The sequence below is a fragment of the Ceratotherium simum genome, chromosome 14, assembly GCF_057802395.1.
Source record: "Ceratotherium simum simum isolate JZ-2026a chromosome 14, ASM5780239v1, whole genome shotgun sequence".
Taxonomy (NCBI): Eukaryota; Metazoa; Chordata; class Mammalia; order Perissodactyla; family Rhinocerotidae; genus Ceratotherium; species Ceratotherium simum.
Window position 1 is genome coordinate 8,691,830 of NC_141913.1, and position 17,637 is coordinate 8,709,466.

The window sequence follows — 17,637 nt, forward strand, 5'->3', positions numbered from 1 at the left end:
ATTTGTGGAAGACACAAAGCTGAAGCTAACCTAACACATGGCAGGAAAAAAAAAATCAACATATGAAAGACCCTCCGAGGTTGGAATAACGGGCCAAATCTAACAAAACGAAATAGAACAAGATAAATGCAAGATATAAGCCTTACTGAACTGAGTCAGAAGAGAAAGAATCCAGGTTCTGCCACCTAAACAGTGTGGCACCATGCAGGTAACCTTTTGAGGCTGTTTTAACATAAAAGTATAGAAAGGGTATACAAAATCTGAAGTGAGGTAGACCTGGCTTCAAATTCTGGGTCCGACACTTACTAGTCACATTGGGTAGGTTATTTAACCTTTCTGAGCCTCAGTACCCCATCTATAAAGTAGGCATGGTGCTATACTTCCCTACTTCCTTTTTGTAGGAAAGTTGTGAAAAGGAAATAACGTCTGTAAAGATGTAATCCAATGCCTAGAAAATAGTATTTAATCAATTATGCTATTATCTTAAAATGAAGGAGTAGGCTAAATGATATAAGGTTTCTTCAACAACCTACTATGAAGCCATGACTCTGAAGTCCTGTATTTTTATCTAAAACAACTCTACAAGTAGAGGATAGGGAAGACTTTGACTTTAAGGTTCTAGTTAGCAGTAAACCCAATAAGGAACCACCAGTACTATATGAATCTTTTGACCACATTAATATAAAGATACAGAAAAATGGAGGGGGCAGTATTGCTCTACTGATCAGACTATACCTAGAATAGTGAGTTCTTACTTAAGATATTGACAAACTAAAATATTAAAGAGAAACAGTACTTTGAAGAGTCTTGAAGTAATGGCGCATGAGGAAGAGTTAATGAAGAGAGGATATTTACTCTAAAGATAAGACTCAGGAGGGCCCTGATAGCTGTCTTCATGTAAACAAAGGGCCATCAAGTAGAAGAGGAAGTACACTTGTTCCAGATGGTCCCAGAAGGCAAAATCAGAAATCAACAAATATAACTTGTATGTAGAGTGATTTCTGCACAGACTTAGAAGTTTCTAATAATTCCATCTCACTAAAATTAAATAGGCTTGGGAGACAGCGAATTTGTACTAGATGTGTACAAACAACGGTTATTTGTTAAAAAGTTATACAAGGAATTCAATTTAGAAGAGTTGAATGGAATGACTTCTACAGTCCTTAAGTATATAGATGCCTTTGACTTTCACCGACCCAGCATATCCATTTCCCAAAACAAAAAGGGTCATAACCTCAAGACCTAGCTTATTTAATTTGCTTTCTGTGACTGGCAGAGTTATATACAATATATATTATATATATATATATATACATGCACTTTATAATGGCAAATTTTTACTTAATAATTTCTTACTATAGTGTCATTAAATAACTGTCCTACCATATAAGGTTTCTGTAACATCAAACCTAGCTTAGAAGAGTTAGAATGACTGCATTTAACAAGCAGAAGTATAAGTCAAAAATATTTTTTTTACAGCTCAGGGGAATTTCAGGCACTAATAGTATAATGTTGCAGTAGTTTAGGTATACAGAGGAAACTAGGTTGCCTTTACAAAATAATACTTGCTATTTTTTTTTAACTGCCAAGCAAAGGAAATTTGTTTGAAGAGAACAAGCTATAAGAGAAGTTGGCTCATGAGAATAACAACTGTCTTAAGAACTGAAAGACACAATAGATTACCTCCTACAATGGACTAAGGCATGTCCTAAATAAAACATACATACCCTGAGCTCATCTATATGATTAATCATTACTGTAATTTCAAACTTCAGCTTTTACTTCTTTTCTAAAATATCAATTCAACAGGAAAAAAATCTGTGAATTGGAGAACACTAAAAATAAACTAATTCTGATTGGAATTCATACTTCTGCTAAGCAAAGGACATTATCTAGTTTCAATACACTTTATACACCGTGGTTTTTGAGGCATTTGCCTACTTAATTCTGTATTAACCTTTCTACACTCCTTATCTTATTCATCATTGTATTCATAAATATCAAGGCTGATATGTTCAAAATACCATAAGCTACATGTGCTAAATCACTTCACATAACAAATAAATGGTCAACAGTTATCTGAAATCTTAGGCATCAGATATGATTCAGAATTCAGATTTCTTTCTTAAATGAAGGATAATTCAAAGCATATACAAGTTATTACATAATACTTCCAGTGGAACCTAAGGTATCATCCTTTAGTCAAGCATATCGATATTTTCAAAGCGAAACACAGGAATGCTCATATGAAGTGAGATAAACAAGGGCTATAAATAGCATCCTGCCAGTTGAGAAGAGATTAGGTTGTGAATAACATTTCAAAAAAACCTTTTGGGTTTTGGAATCATATATAAAAGATTGTGGATCTGTGTCTAGCCTCACTTCAATATACAACTTGAGTAAAATTAGAAAGTGTTGACATTTTCATACACATTTCATAACCTCTGTCTGATCCCATAGACTTCTTTCCCCATCTGACTATTATCCCACCTCAAAATTCCCTTTGGCTACCAATATTCACTAGATTGATCACAGGAGAGGAATATCAAAATCCTATTAGACATCCACTACCTAAAAGTATACTGATAAGGATGTAAATTCCACCTGTGAGACGCGTTTATACATAAGAACAATAACTATTCTAAGCCAAAATAATATGTTACATCTGCTTAGTTTACCAAAGTTTTTGTAGATGTTCCTCAAATGCAAAGGATCTTTAAAAACCCTATAAAACCATTAACACTATCCTGAATCCTAACTCAAAAAATATTACACGAGCTTTTCATAAATGGGAACTAAGAGCTGGCCACATCTCTGCTCTGCATCAGTCAGGCCAGACCCAGAAAAATAGATTCTTTTGTTGAGACACTGTTGCATAATGGAAAGAACAGAGGCCTTTGAGTCAAAAGACAGCAGTCTGAGTGATGGTCCTACTACCTACTAGCTGTGAGACCATGGCAAATTATTTGACTTTTGCAAGCTTTAGTTTCCTCATCCGTAAAGTAGAGATAATAAAATTACCTTGAAGAATCATAGTGAGGATTAATAATAAACATAAAACACAAAGGAGAGTAACTGGTACACAGGATAAAAGTTATTATTTTTATTCTTTAAGAGAAATGGGGGAAGAGGGGAGAGGAATAGGAGAAAGAAGTTCTCCAGGCCTGAGAAGTGTCTAAAAGGAAATACTTATTCAGTTAGCTTTTATGAAGCTTCTGGGACAGGGTGGAGGAGAGGTAACAAAACCCAAATATTTATTTGAACTATAAGTATTTTAATAATTTATTATTTATAATAGATTATAAAAATTAAAATGCTTTAAATTAAAATGTTCTGATACTTTATATATTCACACACTAACCTAAGAGATGCATATACTCTCTTCATATAATATATGCATATATATGTATACATGTGTGTATATGCATATAAGAGGTGCACATACACACAAAAATATAGCAATTTTATATCTTTAAAATTTTAAATGTTTAAAAATGAAATGATTTAAAAATGATTAAAATTTCAATTTTAATCTTTAAAAATGAAATCTATAACTCAATATATCTTTATTTGTATAGCTAAGTAAGATGAAGAAAGAAATAGTCAATTTTCTGCTACAGTTTAGGAAAAATACTTACTCAATTTTCTGCTGCAGCTGTTCAGAAAGCTTTTTATTTTCTTCCTGTAGAGTATTCTTTTCATTCACTTAAATATAACGTGAAAAAGAAGGCACATATTACAGCTATATTAACACGTATGTCAGGCTTTTTCAATAATTTCAACAATTACGAAGAAACTAGGATTTCCAATTCTAAGTCATAATGTTAGTCAGGGTTAATGCTACTGCGCAAAACTAATGTGTTACTAGGCAGCGATTAGTACATCTCATATTGTGCCAGTTCCATGTAACTGATTAACTGATCGTTTTACGTAATGTTTGTGGGCAAAGACGAAAGAATGCTTCATGTACTGGGGAGCACAGTCCAATTCTTCACACTGAGGACAAGAAAGCACTCCACCTGCTTACTCAGCCCTACTAACTGCAAACACCATTTCAGTGAAAGTCATTTACCTTGAAATAAATCTGATCATAAAAGTAACATAACACTGAATATCACTGTAATTTTTATAACAAGCACAATTAAGGCAAATTTTCTTCCTTAGTCATACTCTGTTTCATGAATAATTGTTATCAGCAAAATTTAAATATATGTACTGAAGTAATAGTTTATCTGAATCTACCTCGACCAAATTTTCCTATCCATCCTTATTTAATTTATAAAGCAGAAAGTCAACTTGGGGCTATAATTTCTTTTCTTTTCTTCTTTTTTTTTTTGTGAGGAAGATTAGCCCTGAGCTAAAATCTATTGCCAATCCTCCTCTTTTTTGCTGAAGAAGACTGACCCTGGGCTAACGTCTGCGCCCAGTGGGACTATAATTTCTACTGTAGCCAACACAAAATTCTTATCAATCTTTAGTATGATGTCACTGGTCAAGCATGTGTCTTACTAGGAGGAATATACCCAAGAGATCAAGTCATAGTAAATACAATTAACCTCTATCAAAGAAAGTTAATCATATTCTAAAAATTTGTTAATAATTTAGTGGTCTATAAATCTTACATATTTTCTCACATTGAGTAAATAAAAATTTTTTGACTATCTACAATATGTGAGATAAACTACCTCCTGTGGAGGATCTAAAAAAACCTTAAGATATAGACAATAACGTAAAGGAAAGTGCTGTCTAATGAGAGACAAGATATTACGTAAATATGTTTTATACAACTAAAAGTGACAAGGGCATTAGAGAGGGAAAGATAAAGTACTAAAGGAAATTCCAAGGAGAAAAAGGTTACTTTGGGCCCTTGAGAAGATCAGGAAAGGATTCACCAAAGAGAGGAGAACTGAGTTGTCAGGTGACCATTCTAAGCAGAGAATTAACGAAACAAAGTTAGAAAGAAAGATTGGGTATAATAAATGGTAGAAAGCCTTCAAAAGCAGACTAAGAAATCTGAACTATATTATCTTAAAAGATTATCAGGAATCATTTTTCACAGATGAATGATGAGAAGACTGATTTGTTAGTATGTATAGCATATGCCAAAGGGAGAAGAAAGCATTGACAAGTCAGACAAGCACTAAAAGAAATCAGTATCTGAACTAACATGGAAGGTGCAGAAATAGGAAGTGCGGACAGGCAGAAGAGCAGCTACAGAGGCAAAATCAGTAGTTATTTGGCAACTCAACCTTTGTAGGGTGAGAGAAGTCAAAAACGACCATAGCTTTCTGATTAAGATGCTTTACTTGACTCTCCCTCTCCAAATCCCAATGAAATGACAAAACAGCTCTAAAAATAAGTTGCAATACTGAAAAGCCAGAAAGGGTGCCACTAGCAGATTAGAACTATGAAAAATTCCTGAATGATTTAAAAATAGATAGGTTCAGTCTGATGGTAAAATCAAAGAAAGAGCCTTAAAAAAACAAGTGAGCTTTTCCAGCAGGACCTCATAGTAATTCCCATATCGGAGGCAGCAAGGCCCAGAAATTACTGAATGGGTAAATAAAGGGTAGCTAATAGTTGCCCTTATGCCAAAGCCCTGAGGATAGATCTCCAGAAGTTTGAACACAGCAGAGTCTATTAATAAATAATGAGACAGCGATCAGGGCAGTCCTCCCAAGTAACTTATAATAGCCAATAGGGAAGGCACCCCCATACCCGTAAGACAAAAACGATCTATATACCCTAGAGAAAAGCTCTCCAGTCAAGTGTCTTCCCCTCCCATTTTCAGCCACTGGCGTAGGGCTCCTGTAAATCAGAACCTGCATTCAGTATCAGTAACGTGGGGATTATTCCTTGAGCTAAGGAAGTGAGACCGCATTTAACAAAACCATCAATTTAGAGACATCTACAATTACAGACAATTGAGTCAACAAACACTTTAAAAAAACCTAAAAACACTTAAAATTTTTTTTTCAAAATTAAAAACCAGTCCAAAAGAAGAATTAACTTTTGGATAAATAGTTTTAATAAAGCAAACAAAAGATATGTAACATCTTCACAAAGATTTCAAAGGCTTATGGATCCACTAAAAAAAAAGCAACAGGCTGCCATGAAAAAGAAACAAAGGTCATAAAAATTAAAAACACAAAAAATGGGATGAAAGCAGAATAAATGTGATTGAAGACAGAATTAATATCCACCTAAGTGATTCTCCCAGAACTCAGTACAAAAGAATAAAGTTACAAAGCATAAAAGAAAAGTTAGGCAGCATGGGGGACCCAGCATGTGTCTAATATGAGTTCCAAAAGAGACAGAGAGAATGGAAAGGAACAAACACTCAAAGAAGTAACAGAAAAAACCTCCTTGGGCTGAGAAAACCCTTGAGGGTGTTGGAGTGGATTCGATGTTCTAACAGTAGTCTTACTACAAAACAACTAGATCCTGCATAAAAACATATTTTTTACCAAACCGCTGAGCTCAGAGGAAGAGAAGTCCAAGGGACTCCCACACCACCACAATCATCAACAAAAACAAAACAAAACTGTGAGCTAAAACTCAAGCAGTGTACGTAAGCAGATGTTGTTATCAGCCCTGCTGGGGGAACTGAACCTGAGATTTCCAGTCTAACCCAAACTCCTGAAATAGAGCCAAAGTGATCTTAATTAACTTACCACTAGAGTCAGCAGAAAATAACTCATATGTATATCAGATAATAGAATTATCTTATATAGCAATGAAATGTTTAAAGATTTAAGACGGAATGCCCAAGATGAACATACTAGAAATGATCATAAAAAAGGAGTAGGCAGACAAAATAGAGATAATTTGAGCATCAATAATAATGAATGTAACTGACTGACACACATTGGATATATAAAATGCCATGTGTCTATTATACTGAAAAAAGAGAAAGCCCCAGTCTCATCAAAAACAAAATGAAACATAATGCACACACACACAAAACCTCATGTGTCACCACTGTAGGCAACTACTACACAAGACTTTACTCTGAAAACTGGTAATTAAAGAGAAAAAATTAAGATGTACCATGCCTTTCCAGTAAGAACTATATTCCAAGGTAACCAACAGCCCCAGTTGATGGGGGAGAATTCTTATTTACAGAATGCCAGCTGATAAATGTAAAGAATAAGAGAAATGGAAAATTATCATTTTGTAATCTCTAATTAAATAATTGATTCAGGCAAGGATCACCAATGGATGCTAAAACCATTAAAGAAAGATTGAAGGAGAATTATATTTTTGCAAGATTTCATGGTATCACACAACCATCCTCCCATTCAGATTACTTGGTGGTGCAAGAGGATAATATAACTCTATCACAGAGAAATCTGGCCATCACCTTAACCCAGTGATCAATCTTAGAATCCCTAAGAGTGGAATAACCTGACAATATCTGTCTCCCAATATGATGCAATATGAAGTAGACAGTTTTACCTATGTAGTACTGCTGTCAAAAATGTTTAATCTGGACCTAATAAAGCCTTCAAATTCAATTTCTATTTTATAGGAAATAAAGGAACAAGATAAAATTATGAGAAAAATCCAGAAGGTGGCATAATTTTAGGAAAATGGTCCTACTTCTTCAAGAAGTCAATGTCATGAAAGAAAAAAATACGAAAGGGAGCTATCCTAGATTAAAAGCAGACAAATGCAATGTGTGGTCTGTGATTGGCAGGTTTGAACAAAACTGCTGCAAAAGACCTTAAATTGTAGAAATATGAAAATGGACTGGCTATTAGAGAATATTAGCAAATTATGGGTAATCTTTGGTAGGTAAGGTAATGGTATTGTGGTTATACAGAAATTATCCAAGTATTTAGAGAAGAAATGATCTGATGTATGTAATTTACAGTAAAATATTTCGGTTTGAAAACAATGAAAAAAAGTAAAATATGAGCAACTATTAAATCTATGTGATGGGTGTATGAGGGTTCTTCACTATTTTCCCTACCTGTCTGTATTTTTTTTTTAATTTCATTAAAAAAAGAGACTAGGCAGACTTGAAAAAGAAACAAATAGAATTTTTAGAAATGAAAAATTGGGTTACTGAAATAACTCAGCATAACAGTATTGTTGAAGTACTTAGTACACTGAACAAGAGATCTGAAGAAATTACTTAGAATGCAGCAGAGAGAAACAAGGGGATGAAAAATAGCCAAAGGATGTTAAGAGATACGAAGGATAGAAGGACACGGTCTCATCAGAATCCCAAAATAGAGAGAATGGAAAAGACATAATATTTGAAGAGCTAGTAGCTCAAAGTTTTCCAGATATGATTAAAGATGTGATTCCATAGATTTCGTAATGTATACTAAGCAAAATTTTTTTAAAAAACTTAGTTGAAATTGTACCAAAACTATAGAACACCAAAAACTAAGGAGAAAATCTTAATAGTAGCCAGAGAAAAATAATTGTTATCCTGCAAAATAGCCTTACAAAAATGAAGGTAAAATAATAACATTTTCAGATAAAAACTGAGAGTATAGAATCACAAATAACCTCTAGAGGAACTTCTTAAAGGATCTATCCAGAAAGGATAATAATCCCAGAAGGAAAGTGAGATGTAAAAAGCAAAGAAACTGATAAACATAAAGGTAAGTCTTTTAAAAATTGTCCGAATAATTTTTTAAAAACTTTCTAACTTGTCTAGCTAAAAAAAAAAATGCATGTAAGTGGAGAAGGAGGCGATCAGAGTTGAAGTATTTTAAAGTCCTTCTATCATTCAGAAGAGGGTTAAGATACTAACTTTCTATTTTAGGAATGTGTGGTAAAATTTCAAGGCTGATCAAAAAGAACAGAAATAAAGAGTTAAAAACAGTAAAGGATCAAATAAAAATGAAGTAAGACTAACAAATATCCTCAAAATTCAATAACCAGGAAAAGTAAAAATAGAAAAGAAAAAAAGGACAGGAAGAAAAAAGCAGCAACAAGATAGAAACACCAAAAATTCATGAACATGATGCCCTTAGTGTTTTTATTCTTATAATAAAGTTGTTTGGGATTTGACCTCCATGATTTTCCTGTTGCTCATTTTAACGTAAAACTAAGTTTTCCTGAACTTTTCAGTAATCACATTGGTGATATTATTAGTGGTGTTATTCTGAGACTTTTCTGCTTGTACTACGAGATTAAAAAATAAGCATTTTTGAGATATTTTAATTTTATCATCCCTGTGTCCTCGAGAACCAGGATTCTCAGTGCGGAAGAGAGAAGATATAGAAGTTATTAGAGAAGAGGTTAGTAAAAGCTGTACAGTCTTGAATTTGAATTTTCAACATGAACTCATGAAGTATTTTATCTATCCGAAAATTAGGCAAAGGATATTCAAGCCGTTCACTCTAGAAGAAATGCAAACTCAAGATCATGTGAAAAGATACTTGACCTGAATAGTAACAAAGAGAATGCTAAGTCTAAGGTATCCTTCTTTACCCACCAGATTAGATAGTAACAATTAATACATTTTTGTCCAAAGCTGAAAAGGATGTAGGAAAATGGACATTCTCAACACTCAAACATCTAAAAAACTAAGCATCCATCAATATGAAAATGGCTAAATGAAGGACATCTGCACTATGGAATACAATGCAGCCATGAAAAAGAATGCTGTCCTTATTCCTTAATACCTAGGTTTTTTCCTTGTTTGAAGTTTTTGGCTATTTTTCAGACAGTTAAATTTGCTGGAAATCTGACTATTAGATATGTAGACATTACTGGAGATTATTTATAATAATAATGATAATATAATTATGGACCTCAACTATGTTTATTGAGATATAATAGTTTTCTACTCATTGGTAATATTCTTAAATTCCTAAATAAACGCATGCATTCACACATATACACCACAGAATCTATAGAACTAAATTTATTAACATGTAAAGACTTCTAATGTGTAGTCTAAAATGAAATGACACACGTCAGAACAAGTAGTATGGTATAATCCCATTAAAATTTAAAAGAGAAGAGAGAGAAGGGGGTAAAATGAGAGACAGAGAGAAAGACAAACTTGTAATTGGAAAGACACTTATCAGATTGTTAATAGTAGTTATCTCTGGGAGTAAAATAAAACTACGTTCTTTCTCTCTTTAAAATAATGAGCAGGGGCCAGCCCCGTGGCTTAGCGGTTAAGTGTGCGTGCTCCGCTACTGGCTGCCCAGGTTTGGATCCCGGGCGCACACGACGCATCGCTTCTCCGGCCATGCTGAGGCCGCGTCCCACATACAGCAACTAGAGGGATGTGCAGCTATGACATACAACTATCTACTGGGGCTTTGGGGAAAAAAAAGGAGGAGGATTGACAATAGATGTTAGCTCAGAGCCGGTCTTCCTCAGCAAAAGAGGAGGATTAGCACGGATGTTAGCTCAGGGCTGATCTTCCTCACACACACAAAAAAAACAGCATATATTCATGTATTCTTGCTTGAGTATCCGAGGACAGTAACATAATTAATAGGAAAAAAAAACACCATCAGAAGATGAAATTAGTTTGGAAAAGAAGATAGATTAATTAGATTTTGGACATGTTGATCGTGAGTTGCTTATGGGAAATCCAGGTAAAGGTCACTAAGTCAGTATTTAAATAGTTAAAAGAGAAAAACGTTAAGAGAGGTGTTAGAAGAGACCAGGTTAAAAGAAGGCCAACAATGTAAGAAAACCCTACATTAAATGGATAAGGAGACAAAACAGTATACTTGTAAACAGTATGTCACAAAAACCAAAAAAGGTGCACACCTTTGTAGAACCCTAAATTGTCTGCTTTGTATTTAGCTTTACTAAACAGTCAAATTAGATGAAATAAAGATAAAAGCAAACAGGCAAATATGGACACATCCAAAGGAAATCTGCTTCTTGTCTCACAGCTGGTGAGATGTGAAGGCCACTGCGGCCAGTATCTGCACAATCTTCCTGTACCGTATTTCTCACTAAAAGAAGCACGAGATTAAATCTACACAAAGGGGAAAAAGGAAATCTGAACTTTTGCTTAAAGAAGGAAAAATATATGTAAACAATCCATTTGATTGCAACCAATTTACTAATAGGTCTTAACAACAGTACCTTAGGCTTTGAGTACTTAATAAATAAAGAGAGGAAACTCACTAAGCTCTGTGATAAGTTTAAGATTCTGTTGCCGGATATTTTCAAACTCCTGCTGTTTTTTCCGCATATGTTCTTCAGTTACTGCACAGCGATCACATAATCCTGCTCTTAATCTATGAAACAAAAACAAAACACTTTTAGAGTAGAACTTAAATGTTGTCAGAAAGAAAGTTAGGTGATGGATGTATTAATTAACCAGATGGTGGGAATCCTTTCACAATGCACACGTCTATCAAATCACCATGATGTATACTTCATTTTACAGTTTTGTCAATAACACCTCAATAAATCTGAAATATTAAAAAAAACAAATATCAAAATATTTTTCGGGGCCCGCCCGGTGGCACAAGTGGTTAAGTGCGCAAGCTCCACTGCAGCGGCCTGGGGTTCACCTGTTTGGATCCCAGGCGCGCACCAACGCACCGCTTGTCAGGCCATGCTGTGGCAGCGTCCCGTATAAAGTGGAGGAAGATGGGCATGGATGTTAGCCCAGGGCCAGTCTTCCTCAGCAAAAAGAGGAGGATTGGCAGATGTTAGCTCAGGGCTGATCTTCCTCACAAAAAGAAAAAAAATACTATTTTTCAACTACCAAAAGATATTTCCTTATATTTGAACGCCAACATTTTTATACTTTATGAAGATCTAAAGAATTGATTGGGCACATATAGAGAAAATTAACTGGTTTAATGATGTATTATAACTTGAACATATTCTCAAACAGGCTGAAATAATGCTACAACATCATTTCCTACAGACTGCAATTCTGAGTGAAATTCTGTAAAAATCTTTCAACTTTAAACTCTATCCAAGAGAACTTATTTATTGAAGAAACTGACCTTGTTTTAATTTATTATAGTCAAAATATGAACCGGCCCCATGGTGTAGCGTTTAAGTGCATTCGCTCTGCTGCTGGCGGCCCAGGTTCGGATCCTGGGCACGCACAGACACACCGCTTCTCAAGCCATGCTGTGGCGGCGTCCCATACAAAGTGGAGGAAGATGGGCATGGATATTAGCCCAGGGCCAATCTTCCTCAGCAAAAAGAGGAGGATTGGCATGGATGTTAGCTCACACACACACAAAAAAAATGAACCCCAGTCCAGGATTAAGGAGCAGAATTGTATCTTAAGGAAGTTTGCATTTGCATGCTCAGCACAGCATATACTACAAAATGATTATTCAACAACTTTTTTAGTGGAATAAATACTAAAGGTCAAGGAATACAAAGTTTTAAAATAAAAGTCACCTCATATTTTGCTCTTTTCAGCATTTAAAAAAACCCCAATGTTAGTAAAAATTCACAATGTACTATTAAGTAAAAAAAAAAAGATTACAAAATAGCTTTTACTAATTATTTGTGAGTGCTGAAGGGAAGAGGGAAAGAAAGGTGTACTCCAAAATGCTATTAATAGTTATATTGTAGGTAGCAGTATCCAGGAGATTTTCTTCTTAGTGTTTTTCCATATTTTTCAAAATGTCTCTAATTTCATTCTTTATATAATGAGGAAAAAATATGGTCAAAAGAGAGACATATACCCCACATTAGGAATTTAGGAAATATATATTCTAAGATAATAACTTCAACTCAGTAACTTAAGTCAGTAAGATACTAAGTATTTAAGTGTCTATGGAAGTCACAGCATGGTAGTATATGCCATGAATTTTAAAATAAGTTACAGAGATAAAACGTGAAAACTGTAGAACTAAAACAAACAAAAACAACCTAGAGATTTTTTACATGAAAGCAAAACGCATTTCAACAGTGTTGATAAGGATGTAAAAAATAAAGATTAGAGATCATAGGCTGCATTAATAGAATTAGAATTTGTAGAATGAGGGAATAGAAAATTGGGCATCATGGTTTAATTGGAGCACATTCCAAAGAGAGAAATTAGGATGATCAAGATCTTTGAAACTATAGAGTATGATGAACAACATCTAAGTAAAGGTGACAAAGTGAAAATGTGCATCAATTTTTGCTCTCTCTCAAAATCCCACAAAACTACAGTAAAGATACATGTATATTTTTAAATACACAAACCCACGAAGACAGGGGAAATGGGAGAGAAAACAAAAAAAAACTGAAAGTAAGCTAGCTGGTGGACAAATAAAAACCGACCTGAGGATGCTGAATACTAAGCTAATGGTGGGGAAAAATCTAGAACTGCGTTGTCTAATATGGTAGCCACAGCCACATGTGGCTATTTCAATTTAAATAAATTAAAATAAAATAAAAATCAAGCTCCTCAGTCACACTCGAGTGCACAGCAGCCACATGTGTCTAGTCACTACCATAGTGGACATATTGGACAGATATAAAACATTTCCATTATCACAGAAAATTCTATTAGACGACACTGAGCTAGAACCAACCCGATTTACACTGTAGAATTCTTAGAAGGTTCAAAAATTGATACCAGGAATAACTGATTTAAAGTATGCTTCAAGAAATTATCATTCCAACATATTCTCTCCTATACTCTGAACAGTCAAGTGATTACACCATTCCCAGCAGAAGACTGGAGGTTTCATCTCTAGAGAGTCTAAAACACAGAGTGTCTGCTCTGGGAGACACCAGGTACATTAAGGACAGGAGTACAACAATGAAATGAATGCATATGCACACCAAATTCTTAGCCCTAGCCTACGCCCCTCATCGTCTACTTGGCTTCCAGAACATTGGTAGCCAGTCCTATTATACATTCCAGGAAGTAGATTTAAGGACACTTCTCTAGGAAATCTGACCAGCCTAATAGGAAAGACCTAAAGATTACTGACATTAGGGGATCATCAGTGAAACAGACCAGGCAGATGACCATACACAGAAGCTCACAGTTCACAGCTCCACTCAGAGCTTCTAATCAACTTTTATCCCCCTCTCTTAAATATAAACACATGACAAAGTATCAACAGACAGTTGAGAAAAGCTTATAAAAGGAAAGAGACTAAAGCAAACAGGACATTAAAAAAAAAAAAAAGAAATATAAGCTATGTAGGGAGAAGAAAGAGAGAAAACACCAATGCCACCAAACTATAAAGAATACTCTCAGAGAAATAAGAAAATACCAATCTATGAAATGAAAACAGGATTGCCAGAAAAGGAAATATTCTGAGAATAAAAAAAAGATCTTAGAAATTAAAAATATAACAGCATTAAAAAAAAATACCTCAATAGAGGGTGAGAAAATAAAGTTAAGGAAAATCTCCCCCCAAAATAGTGTAAAAATGCAAAGAGAAAAGATAAGAAAACTAGAGGATTATCCTAGAAGGTCCGTCATTTGAGTAATGAGGAGTTCCAGAAGTGTGGGGCAGTAGGAATGGAGGCAGAACAGGAGGAAGAGAGGAACAAAAAAGACATGAGACTTCACTGCTGGTGGAATGCAAACTGGTGCGGCCGCTATGGAAAACAGTATGGAGATTCCTCAAAAAATTAAAAACATAAATACCATATGACCCCTACTACTGGGTATTTATCCAAAGAACTTGAAATGAACAATCCAAAGAGGTTTATGCATCCCTGTGTTCACTGCAGCATTATTCACTATAGCCAAGAAGTGGAAGCAACCCACATGTCCAACAACTGACGATTGGATAAAGATGTGGCATATATATATAATGGAATACTACTCAGCCATAAAAAAAGACAAAATCGTCCCATTCACAACAACATGGATGGACCTGGAGGGTATTATGTTAAGTGAAATAAGCCAGACAGAGAAAGACAAACAACATATGATTTCACTCATATGTGGAAGATAAACTAACATAAAGACAGAGAGAACAGTTTGGTGGTTACCAGGAGGAAGGGGGCTGGGGGTGGGCACAAGGGGTGAAGGGGTGCATTTATATGGTGATTGACAAATAATAATGCACAACTGAAATTTCACAATGTTATAAACTATTACAACATCAATAAAAGAAAAAAAAAAAGAAGACCGAGACACACACAAAGCAAAATGACTGCCTAAATCCAACCATATCAATAATAACATTAAACATGAATTGATTAAATACTCCAATCAAAAGGCAGAAATTGTCAGGACAAAAACATAAGATCCAACTATATGCTGTCTACCATTGACACACTTTAGTTTTGAAGATACAAATAGGTTGAAAGCAAAAGGATGGAAAAAGATATACCATGCAAACAAAACCAAAAGAGCTAGTGCATCTACATTAATATCAGACAAAATACACTTTAAGATAAAAAGTGTTACTAGAGACAATTTTATAATAAAAGGGTCAATTCACTAGAAAAATAACAATTATCAACACATAGGCATCTAACACTAGAGCTCCAAAATACACAGAATTGAAGGAAGAAACAGAAATTCAACAATAAGTTATAGACTTCTACTCTCAATAATGGACAGAACAAGTAAGAAAATCAGTGTGGATCCAGCAGACTTGAACACACTAACAAGCACCAGACCCAAATGACACCTATAGAACACTCCAGCCAACAACTGCAGAATGCATTCTTCTCAAGCACACTTGGAACATTCTTCAGGATAGACCATTTTCTAGGTCACAAAACAAGTCTTAATAAGTTTAAAAGCACTGAAATCATACAAATTATCTTCTCTCACCACAATGGAATTAAATTAGAAATCAACAAGTAAATCTGAAAAATCCACAAACGTGAATCTTCAACAATGTACTCCTAAATAAACAATGAGCTAAAGAAGAAATCACAAGGGAAATTATAAATACAGATCCGTAGCTGAGAGCCAGTGTCCTGGATAGCTCCCTATTTTCTTAATGAAAAGTAAAGCTCCCATGACATACGGAGCCCCCAGTCCACTTTCCTATTCATAGGAAAACTCCTGGGGAAACGGAGAAAGAAGAAGGGCTGGGGTAAAACAATATGCAGTTAAAAAGCAGAGGACATCATGCCAACTATGCGGAAAATTCAACCCAGTCTCACAGTCTTAAACACAAGACAACCAAAGATCACCAGTGTATGAAGCAAACCAGTAACGTGAAAGAGGAAAAAAAAAAAAAAAACTGATCCTAGACCAAAGCATCAACTCAGAGGATACAAAAGAACTTTTTGGGGGAGGGGAGCTGTCTAGCATCCCTGGAAAAATGAGAAGGGATGCAGCCATGAAACAAAAAAGGGCACACATGCACACACGCGTGCACACACACACACACAGCAATGATCAACAACAAATAAAAAGCTCTTGGATACTACACGTGATTACCAAAATAACTTCAATAGCAGAGTTAGATAATAAATCTTCCAGGACATGGAAGAAAAAACAAAGAACAGAAATAAGACAAAAGATTATACAGGATCAGTTTATGACCAAGAAGTGCTCCAGAAAGAGAACATACAAAAATGGAGAGGGGGAGTAACAGAAAATAAAAATTGCCAGACCTTAGGAGATACTAGTCTTCAGGTTAACAGGCTGAGTGTCCAGTACAATAAAGGAAACATACACACACACACACACACACATACACACCTCATTATGAAATTTCAGAACAAGGATAAAAAGATCTTAAATTCCAGAAAGGAAAAACTTCTATTACCTATAAAGAAATGAACATTAGAATGACACCAGTCTAGGACCGGCCCCATGGCTTAGCAGTTAAGTGCGTGCTCCGCTGCTGGCGGCCCGGGTTCGGATCCCGGGCGCACACGGACCCACTGCTTCTCTGGCCATGCTGAGGCCGTGTCCCACATACAGCAACTAGAAGGATGTGCAGCTATGACATACAACTGTCTACTGGGGCTTTGGGTGAAAAAAATAAATAAATAAATAAAATTAAGAATGACACCAGTCTTCTTATCAGCATTGGATGCTAACAGACAATGAAAAAATGTCTTCAAAGTTTTGAGGGAAAACTATTTTGAATGTAGAATTTTATGTCCAGTCAAAATATCATCTAAATGCAACAGTAAATAAAAACATTTTCAGACATGCAAGGACTCATTTACTTCCTGTGCACTTTTCAGCAGTTATCTGAGGATGAGCCGAAACAAAATGAGCATGAAAAACCAATAAGAAGGAAAAATGGGCCCACGTGTTTTATCAACCATGTTCACTGGTGTATCTTCACAGTCTAAAATAGTGTCTGTACAAAGCAGGCGCTCCACAGATATTTGTTGACTAATGTGAGCTGAAAGAAATAATGGAATTAACGTTGGGATGCAGTAAAAAGAAATCCCAGAATGGCAGTTGTAGAATAGCCTAGAAAGTAAATGGTCCAAATTAGGACAGCAAGTTTTTCAGCCCAAGAAGTATGTCTTCAAGAAAAATAACAATAACAAAAAAGATTATAATCAATAAATAAAATAACTATGGCATTAAATAATATTAATAACATGGTGAGGAAAAGATGTTTCTTATCTCAATATGAAAAAAGGTAGTTAGAAATTCTAGGAAAAACAAAGCAAACTTATAAAAACATGACTTTGTCATAATATAATTATGAGCTGATTTGAACAACTGATTTGGGAGAGTAGAAAAGAATCTATTTGACCTGGACATTAGAAACACTCTCCTCA

The 17,637-nt window shown here is 34.9% G+C and overlaps 1 protein-coding gene across 7 annotated transcripts in view; it reads right to left on the minus strand.

The window, feature by feature from the left end:
• RBBP8 (RB binding protein 8, endonuclease) overlaps positions 1-17,637 on the minus strand; it is a 106,666-nt gene that overhangs the window by 35,931 nt on the left and 53,098 nt on the right. For all 7 annotated transcript variants that reach the window (XM_087438982.1, XM_087438986.1, XM_087438984.1 and 4 more), the window contains exons 5-6: positions 11,122-11,234; positions 3,639-3,705 (exon numbers count right to left, since the gene is read on the minus strand). In XM_087438982.1, the coding sequence (XP_087295108.1) occupies positions 3,639-3,705; positions 11,122-11,234 (180 nt within the window). The remainder of the gene's footprint in view (positions 1-3,638; positions 3,706-11,121; positions 11,235-17,637) is intronic.